This window comes from Gekko japonicus, unplaced genomic scaffold (assembly GCF_001447785.1).
Source record: "Gekko japonicus isolate JY-2015 unplaced genomic scaffold, Gekko_japonicus_V1.1 scaffold170, whole genome shotgun sequence".
NCBI lineage: Eukaryota > Metazoa > Chordata > Lepidosauria > Squamata > Gekkonidae > Gekko > Gekko japonicus.
Window position 1 is genome coordinate 468,551 of NW_015160212.1, and position 20,090 is coordinate 488,640.

The following is a 20,090-nucleotide window of genomic DNA, read 5'->3' on the forward strand; positions in this document are numbered from 1 at the left end:
AGCTAATACGCTAATTAGTTCCTGCTGTTTGGTGTGGCCTGTTATGCTAATGAATTCCTGCTTTCCCTGCTGATTACAAGCCTGGGCTGATTTCCTCAAGGGGACAGGGAGGAAGGGTGCTTTGCCCCGCTGAGGGTTTAACATGGAGACCCAGGACGTCTTCTGGGGAGGGACTGGAACTCAGGGCTGTAATGTGGTGTACTTTGCGCAGAGAAGACGCCGTGTTCCATCCTGGGCAGTTTCAATTAAAAACAGAACTGGGATTATGGGCCTGGGGTTCGGCACCAGTTTGGGCCAAGAGGCCCGATTCAGAGGAGCGGCGGCCATACTCAGCGTAGGGCACCTTTCCCATGGTCTGCTTTTCTGGGAGAGCCGTTCAAATGGGCCTAATAGGGTGTCTAAAAAAAAAAGCACTTGTGATTGGGAACTTCACGTTGTCGCTTGTGGCACAGCCTTGGTTTTTGTCATTGTCTCATGTCTCTTGAAGTCATCTTCTGTCTTGTCTCTCCCCCCGCCGCCCCTTGACTCCCCCTCCCCTGTTTTTCCTGCCCCTTCCCTTCGTGCTGCTTCTTTGTCTCGTCGCTGGCTTGTCCCCGTGTCTCAGCCGCCCTTGTTGCCAAACTGAAAATGTATTTTGCAGAGGGTAAGTAACCTCTTCCGTCTGTGTGCTCCCCGCCCCCTTTTTACATGTGCTCGCCCAATGTCCTTTTGTGGAGCTCTTCCCTGTAACTGTGTTGAATTACTATTTCTACTCTTATGAGTTACTGGGGTTTATAGGCAGGCGTCCCTGTCTTCCTTAGGTTCCCCTCTGTTTACGTCACCAAAAGGGTCCCTTTCAGCCTCACAGCAAAGGGGCTCTTGTGTGGGATGGGGGTTTACTTTTTTCCTGAGAGAAGGGGCATTTTGGACTGAGCGTTTGGGGTTAGGGTTAGGGTTAGGGTTTGGGGCCTGCAGTTCATTGGCAAGTCAACTGGCCCCGAGGGCTTGTTCACATGGAACACCCCATTCCTTTTCTCATCCATCTCTCTGTCCAACTTCTTCCCGAAGGGCCCGATAACAACGCCGCCGGTCAGTCCCGGGCCATGATTGCCGCCGCTGCTCACCGCCGAGATTCCAGTCACAACGAGCTCTACTATGAGGAAGCCGACCACGAGCGCAGGGTCCGAAAACGTCGAGCGAGGTCAGAATTGGCTATCGGTCAAGCCAGGATAACCTGTTGTTTTTTCTTAAATTGGAGTTGCTGGGAAGAGAAGGGCGGATCACCTCTCCGTGCCCAGATCTGCGGACCTTCTCTTTCTGCAACTTATTCTCTCACGCCTTTTTAAACGGGAAGGGAGGCAAAGGGCACGCAGTAAGTAGAAAGCCACCACGGGTTCAGAGAGGCTCAAGGGCCTGGCTCAGTTCTGGGCATCCATGCCCAGTTGTCTGTCCCCCCCCCCCCCAATCCCTCTCTCTCAGATGCGGGCCAAATGGAAACGCTCGGTAGGAAGCTGCTCCTGTGTGTCTCCAGGATGAGTCCCTTGGGGTGCACGTGTGAATGGCGAAGGGTAAGGACAGAGGACCAGGTTAGCGTTAGCCTTGGGGATGGAACCAGTTTGGTGTAGTGGTTAAGAGCACGTGGACTCTAATCTGGGAGAACTGGGTTTGATTCCCCACTCCTCCACTCGCACCTGATGGATGACCTTGGGCAAGCCACAGTTCTTTCAAAGCTGTTCTTGAAAGAGCAGTTTCTCTCAGAGCTCTCTCAGCCCCACCTACCTCACAGGGTGTCTGTTGTGGGGAGGGGAAGGGAAAGGAGGTTGTAAGCTGCTCTGAGACTCCGAGTGAAGGGCGGGGTATAAATCCAATCTCTTCTTCTTCTTCCTCTTCCTCCTCCTCCTCCTCTTTTTCTTCCTCTTCCTCTTCTTCCTCCTCTTCTTCCTCCTTTTCTTCTTCTTTTTCTTCTTCCTCTTCTTCTGCTGCTGCTGCAAGAGGAACAGCAGGCGTGGCCAGGGCGCCCCCCCAAATTTCCCAATCCCTCCCCCATTTTCTGGCTACACCCCTGGCTGTGGCTTTCCATGAGACACTGCAGTTGGAGCATCGATGGGGCTGGGTTTAGGCGACCCCAGGCCCGTAGCCAGGATTTTTATAGTCGGGGGGGGATTGAAACTTCTTAGGGGGCACCCTACTCCCATCCCGAGCTGCTCTGCAGTTTCTGCCCCCTGGGCCTCGACCAAGGTTCCCCCTCCTCTTCGCAGTGGTGGCCCCTCACACCACCATAGCCAGCCCCTCGCGCCAGACAGCACAGCACAGCACAGCCCACCAGCAGCAAGTACTCTCCAGGGGAAATAGACTTTCTGGGGGAAATAGAGAGGTGCTGTCTGGCTCTGCGTAGCCACCGTAGCCGGCCCTTCGTGCCAGACATCTGCGCAGGAATATGTGGCTCCTTCCCCACACCCTCCACCGCTCGGGGGGCCTGGGCTGGATGGGAAGTTGTGGGGCCTCGCCAGTAAGTCAGGGGGCCTAGCCCCAAGGTGCCCCACTGTAGCTCTGGGCCTGGTCGACCCATTCACCTCTGGCGGCCTAGGCAGTCACCTAGCTGGGCCTAATGCATCCAGTCAGCAGGGATGAAGTGGGAGAAAACTGAGTGGGGGAAAGTTTGGGGGGGGATGACTCAACGGCCTGTTCCCTCTCTTAGCTAAGGTCCAGGCATTGAGGAGGTCCATTGAATAGGGGAGTCTGGCTCTGGCGTAGAGCAAACTGTTTGATTAGGGCTAGTGAGAGCGAGTGGTCTTACTCACCGAGAAGTTAGCATCCAAGAGAAAAGGACTTGGTGTAGCCAGACAGTTGGGAATCTGGATAGAGCAGATTTAAAGGTTTCCTGATGGTAGAATTGGAAAATGGTGGGTGGTGGGTAAGTATCAGACCGATTTCACACAAGAGCTGCGCCGCAGTTGCGCCTCCCTTTGCCCCACTTCTATTGGTCAATTTCCCACTCGAAGCTGCGCAGCCACATTTTGACCCACAGCTTTGCCCGATTTTCCCAGCGGTTTTGTGATCCTGTTTTTTCACGAAACCGCGGGGAAAATCGGGTGAAGCCACGGGTCAAAATGTGGCCACGTGGCTTAGAGTGGGAAATTGACCAATAGAAGCGGGGCAAAGGGAGGCGCGACCGCGGCGCAGCTCTTGTGTGAAATCGGTCTCAGGGAGACTGGAATTAAAAGAAAGTGCACTTAATGCAGTCTGGAGTGTTTCAGGTTACTCTGTACTCAAGGGGAATTAGTAACCACTCTTGAATATGAATTATTTGCTTAAGGCTAAACCTACGTGGCTATGTTGCCTCCAGCGTTCCCTCTAAGCTGAGTTAGTGTGAGCTAGTTCGCAGTTTTTTAGCCTCCGGCTCACACATTTTTGTCTTAGCTCAGGAACGATGGCTCCAGAGCAAAATAATTTACGCAGCAGTCAAATTGCTCGCTCACAACTTGAATGCCAATCGCTCACAAAGTAGAATTTTTGCTCACAAGACTCCACAGCTTACAGGGAGCATTGGCTGCGTTTGTAGTATTTAAACAGCCCCCTGACAGCATGTTAACCCTTTTGAAGGAGTAAATAAACTCATATCCGTTGTTGTTTTCTTTTCTTTAAATAATCCTGTCGCTTGCGAGTCAGATTCTAGCCCATTAGAATCCATATAAATGATAATACCTGACTGAGGAGAAACTGCGTCCAAGAGATTACGAAATAAAGCTGTGGTCCCAGCGTTGACCAAACAGCGCTGAGGTAAAAATGGAAGGCTTTGCGCTCCCAACACCAAAATTAGGGCAGTTTGCAGACGAGTGTGCTTTGGGCACAAGGCAGGGCGAGAGGAGGTGTTGGACTGGGAAGGAAACGGGGAAGTCCAGCCTTCCTTCCCATGGAGAGCCTCAGCGGCAGCGAGGGAATGACCAAAAACGTTGATTTCTACTGCCACCTCCCTGCCAGGAGATGTAGCTGTGTGTTTAGCTGCCAGCTTAAGCCTGCTTTGTCCATTCATCCACAACATAAACCCTGCACCACATAGACAGTCACGGTGTCGGGGGTCTGCCTTGACCATTACACCTCAGCAGTGCTGCATTTCTTAAGGACTCAAGCCTGTCCAGAGAACGACTCGACTGAGAGGCCCGATGGCTGAATTGCCATCTGTCACAGAAATATATATATATATATATTTTAAAAACTCTTTTAAAAAGTCCTTATGTCCCTGTGTGCCGTCAGGCAGCCATCTGTTGGCTATCCCGCCACTTAGGGTGGCTCATCTAGTCCATCCCCCTGCATGATGCAGGAAATTCACAAATACCTCCCCCTCCACACCCGCAGTGACCGCTGTTCCATGCCCAGAAGCTGACAAGAAGAAAAAGAAGAAGAGATTGGATTTATACCCCACCCTTCACTACCCAAAGGTGTCTCAGAGCAGCTTACAATCTCCTTTCCCTTCCCCTCCCCTCCCCACAACAGACACCCTGGGAGGTAGGTGGGGCTGAGAGAGCTCTGAGAGAGCTTATCAGAACTATGGCTTGCCCATGGTCATCTAGCCAGGTGCAAGTGGAGGAGTGGGGAATCAAACCCGGTTCTCCCAGATTAGAGTCTGCGCACTTAACCATGACACCAAACTGGCTCTCACACCAAACCAGAAACCTCCAGGATTGCTTCCTGACCCCAAAGTGGTGATTGGCATTTCCCTGGGTGTGTAAGAAAGGTCCACAAGAACTAATCACTGAGGCAACCCTTCCTGCAGCCTCCCTCTCATGATCTGCCTGAGTTCACAGAATCAGCATTGCTTTCAGGTGGCCATCTAGCCTCTGTTTGAAAACCTCCAAAGAAGGAGAGCCCACCACCTCCCGAGGAAGCCTGTTCCACTGAGGAGCCACTCTTAACTGTCAGGAAGTTCTTCCTAATGTTTATCCGAAAACTCTTCTGATTTAATGTCAACCTGTTGGTTCTTGTCCGACCTTCTGGGGCAACAGAAAAGAACTCCACACCATCCTCTATATGCCCTTCAAGTACTTGAAGATGGCTATCATATCACCTCTCTGTTGTCTCCTCTCCAGGAGAGTTGACCAGAGACTGTGGCATGGTCTTTCTGAAGACCCCCCCTGGAAATCTTCAAGAGGCTCTGCAAGGCCTTCCTGTCAGCCAGGGCTTTTGTGGAGGTTTGAGTGGCAGGCATCTTTTAAGGGAGAAGGAAGGGAAGATTTGGGGTTTGCGATTTCATCTTTGGTTTTGCCTGGGGATGTTGTTAGCTATTACTGTAAGCCACCGTGAACCAAGAGGAAAGGCAGGGTATAAATGTTTTAATAAATGAATAAATAAATAGTGGGATGTCTGTTGAAGGGACGGGAGCAACCGGGGAGTCCAGAGGGTGGTGTTAATGCGGATAGATCGGCTGAATGGTTAGCGCAAGAAGAAGAGGAGGAGAAGGAGGGGGAGATTGGATTTATACCCCGCCCTTCACTCGGAGTCTCAGAGCGGTTTACAAACAAGCGGCCCCACAACAGAGACCCTGTGAGGTAGGCGGAGCCGAGAGAGCTCTTTCCAGAACTGTCCTTTATTTATTTATTTATTTTATTAGTATTTTTACCCTGCCCTCCCCGCGAGCGGGCTCAGGGCGGCTTACAAGAGGGCAACAATGCCCACATATAAAACAAGATTAAAACAGAATAAAATCATCAAATCACAAAAGTAAGGTGCTCAATAGAAAACAAGATGGTTTTCCAACAGTAAATGCCAGATCTTTCATTGGAGGTAGATAGTGTCCTGTAGCTGGTACACGGCCAGTCCAGTGGTACCCACCCATCATGGCAGATCTTCAAGGTCCATCGTCTTACCCAGTTGTTACCCACGCCGTTGGTTGTGGTGGTAGTGGCGGCTCCTACGTAAAAGCCTGGCAGAAGAGCTCTGTCTTGCAGGCCCTGCGGAGCTGTATGAGGTCCCGCAGGGCCCTGATCTCCTCCGGGAGCTCATTCCACCAGGTAGGAGCCGCCACTGAAAAGGATCTGGCCCTCGTTGCGGCAAGCCTTGCCTCCCGGGGGCCTGGAATCAACAGGTGATGGTGAGTCTCCGACCGAAGTGCTCTTGAGGGTACTTATGGGGAAAGGCAGTCCCCCAGGTATGTTGGATCCTGGCCATATAGGGCTTTAAAGGTAAGCACCAGCACTTTGAAACAGATCCGGTACATAAGAACATAAGAGACGCCAATGTTGGATCAGGCCAAAGGCCCGTCCAGTCCAACACTCTGTCACACAGTGGCCGAAAATACCAGGTGCCATCAGGAGGTCCACCAGTGGGGCCGGAACACTAGAAGCCCTCCCACTTCTGCCCCCCCCCCAAAGCACCAAGAAGACAGAGCATCACTTGCCCCAGACTGTGAGTTCCTATCTATACCTTGTTGCTAATAGCCACTGATGGACCTCTGCTCTATATGCTTATCTAATTCCGTTTTGAAGCTGTCCATGCTTGTAGCCGCCACCACTTCCTATGGCAGTGAATTCCATGTGTTAATCACTCTTTGGGTGAAGAAGAGCCAGTGCAGTGCTTTCAGCCCAGGCTGGATGTGCTCCCACTTGGAGAGGCCCATCAACAGCCGGGCTGCCGCATTCTGCACCAGCTGCAGCTTCCGGATCTGTGACAAAGGCAGCCCCATGTAGATAGAGAGTGTTACAGTAGTCTAGCCTCAAGGTGACTGTTGCATGGATCACTGTAGCCAGGTCATCGCAGTTGAGGAAGGGAGCCAACTGCCACACCAGCCTAAGATGGTAAAACGCTGATTTGGCAGTGGCTGCCACCTGGGCCTCCATGGTTAAGGAGGGATCCAAGAGCACTCCCAAACTCCTAACCTCCGACGCTGGCACCAGAGGCGCCCCATCGAAGTTCGGGAGAGAGATCCCCAGCCCCGGACCGACCCGACTCGAGCACAGGACCTCCGTCTTTGCTGGGTTCCTTGAGAGAACAACTCTGAGCAAACTTGTGACTGACCCAAGGGCACCCAGCAGCTGCAAGTGGAGGAGTGGGGAATCAAACCCGGTTCTCCCAGATTAGAGTCCGTGCACTCAACCACTACACCAAACTGGAGTGGGGTTGGGTGGACCCCACTGCTGTAAGCTCCAGGCAGCTGCCCACAGGCCGGCATTTTGGAGAAAGATGACATCACTTGTAATCTGCTTTCTGCTTGGAGGTTTTTTTTTTAATCTCCCAGTTGTTCCCCTCCGCGCTTGAGCTTAAGTGTTCACCAAGAGGCAGCACCACGGGAGCATACAGAAGGCCTCCAGTGCGAGCGCCTGGTTGCGTGGGAGGGGGCGGTTGGCGGCGCTTCTCAGTCCCGCACACCACAGGCAGCGTACTGGGCAGAGGGCAAGGCGGGGTCCCTGCTCTTTCGATGCTGCCTCTGCCGGTTTTGGGGATGGGCTGCTGACATCCCACCTCCGGCCAGCTGGGCTCGAGGGGAAAGGGCCGTCGGCTTGAACGAGGGATCCCGGGCCGCTTTAGTTTTGTCGTGGCCTCTCCAGTGCTTCTCTGTTCATGCCTGGGTTGCTTCCAGTCCCGTTTCCCCTGCGGGGAACACAGAGGTGGCATGCTCAGCGTATCACAGCAGCGTGGAAAGCCTCTTCTGTTACCACTCCGGTCTCCTTTTGTAAAACCAGATGTCCTTTCCTCCCACCCCCCACCCCCCTTCCCGCCAGTGGCCGGCTGCACCCTGCAACCTCGGCTTGCCTTTGCTGGGGGAACGGTTTGTTTGCTCAGCTGGGTGAAAGCATGGGGTGCTTCGCCAAAGGTTCTGCTCGGCAAGCGGAGGAGAGAGGAATGCCAGCCGGTTGAGCAAGCCCACCTGCGGGGGGCAAGCCAAAAGGGGCCTGCTGCAGGGCAGCTTCAAGTCCCCACCCCACCCCCCTCGCCAGAGGAGTTGCGTCAGGTTGCTTGCTAGGGCTGACACCTCCAGGTTGGGAAATTCTTGGAGATTTGGGGGGCAGGGCCTGAGAAGGATGGGGTTTGAAGAGAAGAAGAGATTGGATTTATACCCCGCCCTTCACTACCCAAAGGAGTCTCAGAGTGGTTTACAAACTCCCCCCCTCCCCACAACAGACACCCTGTGAGGTAGGTGGGGCTGAGAGAGCATTTTTGAGGACTGCTCTTGAGAGAAGAAGAAGAAGAGATTGGATTTATACCCCGCCCTTCACTACCCAAAGGAGTCTCAGAGTGGTTTACAAACTCCTTTCCCTTCCCCTCCCCACAGCAGACACCCTGTGAGGCAGGCGGGGCTGAGAGAGCTTTTTCGAGGACTGCTCTTGAGAGAAGAAGAAGAGATTGGATTTATACCCCGCCCTTCACTACCCAAAGGAGTCTCAGAGTGGTTACCAACTCCTTTCCCTTCCCTTCCCCACAACAGACACCCTATGAGGTAGGTGGGGCTGAGAGAGCATTTTTGAGGACCGCTCTTGAGAGAAGAAGAAGAGATTGGATTTATACCCCGTCCTTCACTACCCAAAGGAGTCTCAGAGCGGCTGACAAACTGCTTTCCCTTCCCCTCCCCACAACAGGCACCCTGTGAGGTAGGTGGGGCTGCTGAGAGAGCTCTGACAGAAACTGCTCTTTTTCAAGGACACCTGTGCCAGAACTACGGCTTGCCCAAGGTCATCCAGCAGGTACATGTGGAGGAGTGGGGAATCAAACCCGGTTCCCCCAGATTAGAGTCCGTGCACTTAACCACTACACCAAATTAGCTCTCTGAGAACAGCTCTGAGAGAACTTGTGACTGACCCAAGGTCATACCAGCAGCTGCACGTGGAAGAGGAGTGGGGAATCCAACCCGGTTCTCCCAGGTAAGAGTCCACACTCCTAACCACTACACCAGCTGGGCCCAATGCTATAGACTCCACCCTCCCAAGCCGCCATTTTCTCCAGGGGAACCGATCTCTGTCATCTGGAGATTACTTGCAATTCAGGGAAACGTTCTGCATGTTATGCCAATAAAGTCCGATTGATTGATTGATTGATTGATTGATTGATTGATTGAATTCGGGGAGACGTTCAGGCAGACCTAGTACTGCTCAGGGTTGCCAACCTCCAGGTGGGGCCTGGAGACCCGGAATTGCAACTGACCTCCAGGCTGCAGAGATCAGCCCCCCTGGAGAAAACGGCCGCTTTGTAGGGGGGACCCTCTGGCATAGGATGCCTTGCCCTCTCCTCCCCAAACCCCACCCTCCCCACGGTCCCACCCCCAAATTTCCAGGAATTCCCCAACCCGGAGTCGGCACCCCTAGGAGTGCTTCCCGCAGGCTCTCTCCTTACCTCCGCCTTATCAGTTGGAATCCTTTGCATGCTTGTAAACCCAGCTGCCCCCTTCCTCCCCCTCCCCGCTTTGGGCTCCGTTCCCACATTCTTGGGTGATCTCCCTCTCCCCCTTCCAGCCTCGGCAAACTGAGGCCGAGATCGCTGCCACCTAAGGGAGCCCGAAAGGCTTTTCTTGCCCCTCCCGGAGGAATTCCCCTGTGTTTGCAGTCACACCTCGGTCCTTTCCTGAGCTAAGCCCACTTAAAGCCCATCGAAAGCCACCCAGTTTGGGTGTGCCAGGCTCTGCTTTCAGCTGGGCTTAAGGACAGGCGGCAGTCAAGGAGAGAGCTCACACACCCCTGCCAGCTGCCCGGCACCCCCCCCACTACACCCCCCCACACACACAAACTCAGCTTGAGACTGGCAGGCCGCTCGCCTCGGGAGGAGGCCTGAGCCAAAGCAGCAAGGAGCCGCTCCAAATTGTCCTGTAATTGCCTATGAGAATGCAGAAGGTCTCCTGCCTTATGCAGGGTTGCCAACTCCAGGTTGGGAGATTCCTGGAGATTTGTGGGTGGGGTTAACGGAGGGGAGGGATTTCAGTGGGATAGAACGCCCTTCAAAGGCGCCGTTTTCTCCAGCGGGACTGATGTTTGTGATCTGGAGATCAGTTGTAATTCCAGGAGATCTCCAGGCCCCTCCTGGAGGTTGAGGAATTCCAAAAACAACATCCATGACAAAAATAACGGCGAGTCAATAAAGATAAGTTGCAGAAACGTTTACTGTAGTAACTTCTTTAGAAAATTGTCTTCTATTATTGCTCACACACTAACGAATACTGCGCAATGAACAATTCGTTTCACAGTATTTGCAAAGACCTTGGGTTCTGTTATTAGAGAGTCAACATGGAATGTTTCCTTCAAGAGCTGATAAGCAGTAATCGATAAGAATTGGGATCGCTGCACGCTCAGATAAAGCAAATATTGTGAAACGAATGGTTCATTGCGCAGTATTCGTTAGCGTGTGAGTGATAATAGAAGAAAATTTTCTACAGAAATTACTACAGTAAACGTTTTTGCAACTTATCTTTACTGACTCTACGTTATTTTTGTCATGGGTGTTGTTTTTGGAATTCCACTTCCTCCCATGATCGTTCATTTTTGGTTCCCACCTGGAGATTGGCAACCAGACATATACAGAGATTTTTGTGTGTGGGTTTTTCAACCATAGAGAGGGTTTTGCATGTCTAGCTGGCAGCCAGAGATTTATTTAGTAGGCACTTTAGCATGGTCTGGAATCCATTCCTCCCCTGTCGATATAACACAGGGAAAACCAGTTGGGGAATTGTGCACCGTTCCCTGTCCCCACACTTTTTGGGCAGGCTTTGCTGTCAGTGTTGTGAAGTTATTGTGTGCGCGGCAAGGCTCACATAGAAGCTGCACAATACGCCTGACCAGTGTTCGGTCCTTAGCACACGACCCGACTCACAGACGTGAGGCAGAAGTTAGTTCCTGGTTCCTTATTTACCTTTCCTAGTTCCTTATTTGCGAATCCAACCACAAATACTGAGGGTAATTTAAAAGCTCTGCACTCAAAATAAGGTTTGGACCACCACGTATCATACACCCACGCATTCAGGGGACCCTGCCACCCAAGTGGACCTATGCCTGAGCCTATCGGGGAGGGCGGGGTATAAATGCGAAAAATAAATAAATAAATAAATAAGTGCCGTCCCTGGGTCCTAAGCTCAGTTCTTCTGCTAACTGCTCCAAAGGGAGGTGCCCCCAGGACAAATACGCATGCAGAAGCTAGGGGAAACAGTACCCCGAAACAATCTGTGGACCCCGTGAATCACAGATGTCCATGCTCTGGAGATGGTCTCCTACAAGAAGACATGCATTGGTGTCTGGTCCAAATACTGGTTCTGGCCCCAAGAGCTTTTATTTTGGTTGCCACTGAGGAACTTACATGGGAAAGAAGATTTGAATAAGGAACAAGAATGCATGCATGACCTCCGTGTTAGATACTGTAACTCTGCATGCAAGAGGACCTGGGAGAGAAAGGGTTAAGAATCCTCTCATTCGGGTACACTTGGCAATTGCCCCCCCCCATCGCTTAGATGTTGAACCTCTTTGTCTGTTGCTCGCCTGCTGTTTTATCTTATATAGCACCTCTGCTCTCTCTCTTACCTGGGCTTGGAGCTGTAGCAAGTTAACCTTTTTTGAAGTTAACCTGTTCACAATAAGTTAAATGCGCCTACATGAATATGTCCTGTAAGAGGCGCTTCTATTTTTGTCAGTAAAAATTTCTTCCTCTTGTTACCACTGGAGTCAGGTCGTCTTTGTAATTTGTTTGAAACAGCATTTTCCCCTTAACCAAGAAACGTGGAGGATCGGGGACACCGCGGAAAAGCTTCTGCGCTTCCAAGTCAAGTGATTCCCCCCCACACACACATTTAACCCCAAAACAATGTTGGAAGCAGTGTTCCCTCTAAGCTGAGTTAGTGTGAGCCAGCTCACAGTTTTTTAGCCTCCAGCGCACACATTTGTACCTTAGCTCAGGAAGGATGGCTCCAGGGCAAACTAATTTATGTAGTAGCCAAATAGCTCGCTCACAGCTTTAAAGCCAGTAGCTCACGAAGTAGAATTTTTGCTCACAAGACTCCACAGCTTAGAGGGAGCATTCGTTGGAACCACCGCGTATCGTACATCAGGGAATGTACCTCAAACAATGCTTATTTTCTCAGCACTGCGAGAGGGGAGAGGGGGCTTCCAGTTTCCTTCCCACCCCACTTTTGCCAGCAGAAAGGGAGGTGGGGGAGGGCTTTTACCCCTTTTCGGTGCCTGCCCACGGCCTTCCTAGTGACTGGGAGTCTGTGTGTGCACTTGTGACCAGTATTCCCTCTAAGCTGAGTTAGTGTGAGCTGGCTCACAGTTTTTAGCCTCACACATGTTTGTCTTAGCTCAGGAAGGAGGGCTCCAGAGCAAACTAACTTATGCGGCAGCCCAATCACTCACTCACAACTTTAATGCCAGTAACTCACAAAGTAGAATTTTTGCTCACAAGACCCCACAGCTTAGAGAGAGCATTGCTTGTGACCCGGCACTCATGGGGTGTACCATGCAGTTGCACCCTTAGTTGCGTTGCTGAGGATGAGAGACCTTTTCTGCTTCCTTGCGGCGCAGGCTGGTGGTTGCGGTGGAAGAAGCGTTCACCCACATTAAGCGTCCCCAGGCGGAGGAGCAGCAGAAAGCCCCGGGAGAGGTGATGGACCCCCGAGAGGCGGCGCAAGCCATCTTCCCGTCCATGGCAAGAGCCCTGCAGAAGTACCTCCGCACGACTCGGCAACAGCACTACCACACCATGGAGAGCATTCTGCAGCACCTGGCGTTCTGCCTCACCAACAACATGACCCCAAAGGTAGCGCATCCGTGGGACAGTTTGCACGTGCCCTGCGCGGGTGCCCCCGAATGCAGCTTCCCGGAAAGCTTAGCGTTCGTTTACAACCAGAATTTCCGGCCATTAAAGCGCGGGGGGGGGGGCGCCATCGTTTTTGAGCCTCCGCGCACCTTTGGAATTCTGACACAGGGCGGTGGGCGCAACCATAAAATGGCTGCCACGGGAGGGGGAGCCAGTTACAAAATGGCAGCCACGGAGTCGGGGCCAATCACAAATGATCAGGGAGTGAGGTCATCTATAACTGTGATGGCAACTCTTCAGCCTTTCAGGCAGATGCTCTGTTTAACAGGATGCCTTTCCATTGGCACAGCCACACAGAAGCCCTGCTGGGCAAAAGACCTGCCCAGTTCTAAAAGTACTTGGCAGGCTGCAGGAAAGGGCCCCCCGGTGCCAACGGGCATCGTGCTGGGGACCACTGCCTTAAAGCTTAACGGTGCCTGGGCAATGCCTGTAGGAAATCTGGGTGGCAGGTTTCGGGGCGTTGGGTATCAGTGCCCCATGATTGACAAAACTAGAATGAATGATGCAAAACAGGAGACATTGCAGCACGGACGGTTTTCCCTGTAACCTGCTGGTTTCATTTGCATCATCTATACAAGTTTCAGGATTATACTTTTCTTGGTGCAAAATTTCATTTTCCTTTTAGGTCATAATTCCCAGGTCCCTGCATGATGAGCCTAGACCAGGGGTCTCCAACATGATGCCCGTAGGGGCATGATGCCTGCAAACACCTTTCCTGGTGCCCACTGAATGTGCCCACCAACGGCCAGTTTGGGCTGAGAGAGCTCTCTTGAGAACTGCCCTTGAGAGAACAGCTCTGAGCAGACTTGTGACTGACCCAAGGTCACATCAGCAGCTGCATGTGGAGGAGTGGGGAATCAAATCCGGTTCTCCCAGATTAGAGTTCGCGCTCCTAACCACGACACCAAACAATAGCCTTAGTCATTCCAGTTTCTTACTTGGTCCTGGAAATGAATTTATTGATGATGCATTTATTTATAGCCCACTTTTCTCCCCAGTTGAGGGTAAAAGCAGGTCTTAGAACATCATTCTTTCCTCCACCGTTCTTTTATGACAGCAGCCCTGTGAGGTAGGCCAGGATGAGAGTTTGTGATAGGCCCAAGTCAGGGCTCTTTTTGTAGCAGGAACTCCTTTGCATATTAGGCAACACACCCTTAATGTAGCCAATCCTCCAAGAGCTTACAGTAGCCCCTGTAAGAAGAGCTTTGTAAGCTCTTGGAGGATTGGCTACATTAGGGGTGTGTCGCCTAAGATGCAAAGGAGTTCCTGCTACAAAAAGAGCCCTGGATCGGACCTGGGTCACCCGGGGTCCTAGTCCACCATTCTATCCAGTACACTGCCCTGGTTCAGTATAAGCTTCATGTGCCCACAGTGTGATTGCTGTAGGTGTTAAATTGTAGTGCTTGCATTCTGGGAAGAACCAGATTTGGGGGGGGGGGGGGGGAAAACCAGAGTCCAGCAAGGTCCAAATGTCTCAAGCCTAGCTAAACCATTATTTTGTCACATTGCTGTCCCCATTTGGTTCCCTGACTCACCCTTCCTTCCTTCCGACGATTTTTGCAGTAGTGAAATTCCCTGCATTGACTTTTTTTTAAAACTGCATGTTATATGAAATTTCCCACAGTAGATCTTTCCTCACCAGGCGCAAACCCAACGTTTTCTCCTCCTTACGCCGCGTTATTGGAATTCTCTAAAACTGGGGATTCCGAAAACACGGGGTAAGAAGGAGAAAATTTTGGGTTTGCACCTGGTGAGGAAAATTCTACTGCGGAAAATGTCACATATAATGCACAGTTTTAAAAATGTCAGTGCGGGGAATTTCACCACTGCAGAAAATGGTCTGAGAGTCCTGTTGCGCAGCACAGTCAATACGATCAAGGGAGCTTTCCAGTCCTAGAGCTTTTGAGAAAGTTCTGCCTCCAGTGAGGACAGGCACATCCCGTTTTGGACCGAAAAGGACAAAGCGACCCCGTTTTCAGTTGGAATGTGATTTTATCTCCTCCCAGTTCTCACCTCCTGTTCCCCTTTTCTCGGCACATGGAACAGAATAAGTGTTCTTCATTCCCTTCTCTTCAGTTGCTGCACTGAAACTCTCTGTCTGTTCGGCACCAGCCTTTCCCAAGCATCTGGAGCACACCCCCGTCTCACGGTTTATTAGGTCTCTGCTCCACTTTGCATTGCAGCCTGAGTGTCAAACAAGCTTGGCATCAAAAGTTCCTGGCAGAATTTCCCCTGCACCCCACCCCAGGGTTTGCACCGAAGAACTTGTAAAGTGGCGTATCAAGCAAGCACCTTGAAGCAAAACTCGTTCTTCTGGGTGTGGGTTTCTCAAAGGGTTTAGCTGCCAAAACACTGAGTGGGAAGTTAGTTGTGCTTTCACTCGGTGGGGTTCTGCCAGTTGAACCAAGGAGGGCCAGGCCCAGGGAGGAGAAGCTCAAGAGTGCTGCCGACAAGGAAGGGGGCTTGGTCTGGCATTCAATCCACTGGCTCCCAACAGCTGCCTTGAGTTACTCCCTCACTTGTTTATGGCGAGTAGTAGAAAGGCCCGGAAAGGGGAATAGATACGGCAAGTAGTAGAAACACCCGTAAGGGGGAATAGATACGGTGAGTAGTAGAAAGGCCCGAAAGGGGGAATAGGGGGAAGTAGGAGGAAGGCCTGGAAGGAGGAATATATAGATACAGCGAGTAGTGGAAAGGCCCGGAAGGGGGAATAGATACAGCGAGTAGTGGAAAGGCCCTGAAGGAGGAATAGATACGGCAAGTAATAGGAAGGCCTGGAAGGGGGAATAGATATGGTGAGTAGTGGAAAAGCCCGGAAGGGGGAATAGATAGATACAGCGAGTAGTAGGAAGGCCCGGAAGGGGGAATAGATACGGCGAGTAGTAGGAAGGCCCGGAAGGGGGAATAGATACGGCGAGTAGTAGGAAGGCCTGGAAGGGGGAATACATAGGACAGGCTGATGTCATTTCCCTCTTTGGTTCTGGGGCTGCTAATACAGCACAATGGTTGACAGGGCTTCCACACTCTGTGTGTGTGTGTGTTACATGCCGACAAGTCAATTCTGACTTATGGTGACCCTATGAATTAATGACCTCCAGAACGTTAACAGCCTTGCTCGGGTCTTGCAAACTGAGGGCCATGATGGCTTCCTTGGGTGAGTCCATCCATCTCACGGTGGGTCTTCCTCTTTTTCTGCTGCCATCAGCTTTTCCTAGCATTATTATCTTTTCATGATGTGACCAAAGTATCCAGTTTGGTGTAGTGGTTAGGAGCACGGACTCAAATCTGCGAGGACCGGGTTTGATTCCCCCACTCCTCCACATAAACCCAGCTGGGTTAGTCATAAATTCTTTCAGAGCTGTTCTCTCAAGAGCAGTCCTCAAAGGAGCTCTCTCAGCCCCACCTACCTTACAGGGTATCTGTTGTGGGAAGGAGAAGGGAAAGGCGATTATAAGCTGCTCTGAGACTCCAAGTGAAGGGCCGGGTATAAATCCTATCTCCTCCTCCTCCTCCTCCTCCTCCTCTTCTTCTTCTGTGACCAAAACAAAAGCTTGATCATTTTAGTTTCTAGGGAGTTTTAAGAATTGGTAATATAATAGTGTTATAGTGAGATAGCGATATACCATTATATCAAAATTTGCATCTGGTTGCCTGAATTCCCCGCTTTCATTTTTTTTAAAGTAAGTCTTTCGAACCCTTTTCATTATGGAGATGTGCCTTTCCCCATATATCTCTGCAAAGAAGGAGGCTAGAAACTTACTTGGGGGTGGGTGAGAATCAGAGCTGCGAATTCAGGGAACTTGATGTTTATTTGGGTATAATAGCATATCACTATAATGCTATTAAATCACCAGTTGGAAAAAGGAAAAGGGAAGCCCTCTGAAGTAGAGAGGGAAATGGCTACTGCAGAGGAAACGGCTGCTGTGTGGCAGAACCAGGAAAACCTGAACTTTTCCTTCCACACGGCAGGCGTCCAGGCTTTGCCACAATCTTTCCCAAAACTTCAGAGGAAAGTGGGTTTGACAGAGATGGGAGAAAAGCCAGGGAGACCTCGGGTAGTATCCAAATGCACCACGGTGCCGTGGGGAAGCAGGGGGAGGAAACCTACTTCTCAACAGCATCAAACTCAGGGGAAATAACCTGTACAGAAACACCTGTAGCCTGGTGAGTAGTTTGGTGTTGTGGTTAAGTGCAAGGACTCTAATCTGGGAGAACCAGGTTTGATTCCCCACTCCTCCACATGCACCTGGCTGGATGACCTTGGGCAAGCTGTAGCTCTGATAAGAGCTGTTCTTGAAAAAGAGCACTTTCTGTCAGAGCTCTCTCAGTGCCACCTACCTCACAGGGTGTTTGTTCTGGGGAGGGGAAAGGAGTTTGTAAGCCGCTCTGAGATACCTTTGGGTAGTGAAAGGCGGGGTATAAATCCAATCTCTTCTTCTTTCTCCTCTATGAATGTACGAACCATGAGGTACGGTGGCCCGGCCGGTTCCTAGACCTCACTGTTTTCCCTTTCTGTTTAGGCCTTCCTGGAGCGTTACCTCAGCCCATGTCCGACCTTGCAGTACGACAGGGACCGTTGGTTGTCCAAGCACTGGACGCTGGTTAGCGAGGAAGCCGTTACCAAAGGATTAAGGGACGGGGCGGTGTTTGTCCTCAGATGCCTGGACTTCAGTCTTGTCGTGAACGTGAAGAAAATCCCCTTCATCAAACTCTCGGAGGAATTCATTGACCCGAAATCTCACAAGTTTGCCCTCCGCTTACAGTCCGAGACATCTGTCTAGGGAGGCACGTGCCATGGGGGTAAGAAGAGGGCATTTCCCAGCATCCTGCTTTTGGCTTTGGGGAGTTTTAATTCTTCCCCATTATCCTGAGTGAAACCGACAAGAGACGGATCAGGAATATTTTGTCCATCGGCACTTTATCTGGAAAGGGGGGGGGGGGTCGGGGCGATCTCTTCAGAAAGACCCGAAGAGGATCAGCTTAGGTTAAGTCATCAGGAGTGAATTCCCGGCCTCGGGTTGTACACATCGCAGCTGACGTGGCGTTCCACTTTTCCTTGGCACCTTGCCTTAGACAAGCGGGCGTATGAATTCCACTGCCCCGCCCTGCTAGGCTCCAGCTCTCTATGGAAAGTCCTTGCTTTGCTTAGCCTCTGACACCGTCAGCTTTGCTTCAGTTCAGACACCGCACCACACCCCGGCTTGTGCTCGCCATACTTTGGGGCCCGAGCCTGAATCTGAGTTTCCAAAAACACCACCTGCAAACCCATGACTCGGAGCTGTCTGGTTCCGTTTCATTTCCCGGGCTCTGCTTCATAACGTTCGGTCGTGAAAAGACAGGGCGGCGAGGGACCGCGTTTTGTCACTGGGGACATTGAGGCGCGGCAAGCCACGATGAAGTTTGCCAGACTGTGGTCCGATGGGATGTCTGGACTGAAGGGAGTCTGCAGTCTGGCTGCTGGGTGGCGCCAGTCAGGGGCGAGGGGTGGGGATGGCAGATCCTCCTCATTTATGGACCTTGAGACAAAAACGCTTCCACGTAACTCCAACTTTCTGGGGATGGGGGGCAGCCTCTGGGGCGGTTCCCTTCAGTTCTCTTACATGGTGGCTGACCCCTTGTGTGTTTCCGGACAGCTAAGGGCCTGTGGATCCCAGCTTTCTTCCTTTCTGTTTCCCCTGCCCTTTCAAGCTTCAGCAGCCCTTTCCTTGGCGGAAGGGGGCTGTTCGTTTTTCAAATCTTCGCAAGGTTTGTCTTTTCCCCCCCCCCCCCCCCGTATATCCAGTATTTACTCCCATGCAAGATTTAGGGATCCCCTGGAATTACAGCTCATCTCCAGACTACAGAGATCAGTTTTCCTGGAGAAAACGGATGCTTTGGAGGGGGGGGGGGACTCCGGGGCATTGCACCCCACTGGGGTCTCTGTCCTCCCCAGGCTCCATCCCCAGATCTCCAGGAGTTTCTCAGCTTGGATCTGGCAACCCTATCCCCCTCATCCTCCACTGGTGACCAGGGAGGAACTGGCAATCCTTGTAAGATTAGGTTTTTCCCTCCAGGTATGCCATCAGAGTAAGGAGCTGTGGTGGCTCAAGTGGTTAAGACGCTGAACTGCAGGCTGGAAGGTCAGTAGTTCAGCCATTCAAGACCCAAGTGCCGCATGACGGAGTGCTGGCCACATGACCATGGAAACGTCTTCGGACAGCGCTGGCTCTTCAGCTTGGAAATGGAGATGAGCACCGCAACCCTAGAGTCGGATTCGATTGGCTTTCGAGCAAGGGAAACCTTTGCCTTTACCTATGCCATCAGAAAGACTTGCATACAAGTTACAGTTACGTCCAGTAAAAATTTGGGGAGGTTTATAATATTTTTTTTGGGGGGGATCTTATTTTAAGTGTTCCTTTCCTTTTGAGTAAATGCAGTATTCAGAAAGTTCCAGGGTGGTTGAGGAGAGTGAGATGTTTACATGAGTCCGACCCCTGTGATTGTGACGCGAGCATAATTCTGCAGGGGTGGTTCCCTGCTTTTAAATATTTCCATTCTCTCCCAGATAAGAGATTAGTGGTTTCTGACTTCCCGCACAGGCCTGAAGGGGAATTTTGTGTATGAAGCAGCAGGTTGGCCGCGATACCTGAGAAATCGAGACCAAACTCTGTTGAACGTTGTTGTTTCCCTGGGTCCTCAGATTTTGGCTGGTCCTGGTGACCAGTCACTTGTAAGTTGCTGGTCTCTCTCCCCTGAATCCTTTGGTGCACACGCAAAGGAGCAGTTCTTCTGATCTTCAGGCCGCACACAGTTTGGAGTCGCTCTGACAAAGTTGAGGGTATCTTTCATGGCTTCTGGAAGGTCCTCTCCAGACAAAAGTGGGAGGCTGACCTCCTCCCAGGCCCGTAGCCAGGATTTTGTGGCTTGTGGGGCAGATCTTTTTCTGGTGGGAATGAAGTTCTCAGCGCAGAAAGAAAAGCCATTTAGCCAATAGAAAGCTGTTAACAAGAGAGATCTCTAAACTGCAAGCTGTCAGCCACTTTAGATGACAGTTCTCAGCTGCTGCAAGTTAATCACTTCTGCCAGCCTAAGCAAGAGTTCTGAGAACAAGCCGGCAGGTGGGGGTGATGCCTTCTATAGTCCAGAAAGCTAACACTGAGGCAGAAAAGACTCTCTTACAGGAGACCATTTTCTTGACACAGAGTTAGAAGGGATCCTAGAGGTCACCTACTCCAACCCCCTTGCTCAGTGCGGGAATTAGTCAACTACAGCACCCCACTCTGCACACGGCTTTTTAAAAATGTTTTAAAATGATTGAAAAAAGCATTTAGGGGAGAAATGCTTGTGGGGCT

The 20,090-nt window shown here is 51.4% G+C and overlaps 1 protein-coding gene across 1 annotated transcript in view; it reads left to right on the forward strand.

The window, feature by feature from the left end:
* Positions 1-18,095, forward strand: part of VANGL1 (VANGL planar cell polarity protein 1) — a 73,420-nt gene extending 55,325 nt beyond the window's left edge. The window contains exons 6-8 of the mRNA XM_015410009.1: positions 1,048-1,180; positions 12,465-12,699; positions 17,280-18,095. Of these exons, the coding sequence (XP_015265495.1) occupies positions 1,048-1,180; positions 12,465-12,699; positions 17,280-17,540 (629 nt within the window). The 3' untranslated portion in view covers positions 17,541-18,095. The remainder of the gene's footprint in view (positions 1-1,047; positions 1,181-12,464; positions 12,700-17,279) is intronic.
* Positions 18,096-20,090: the final 1,995 nt, after the last annotated feature.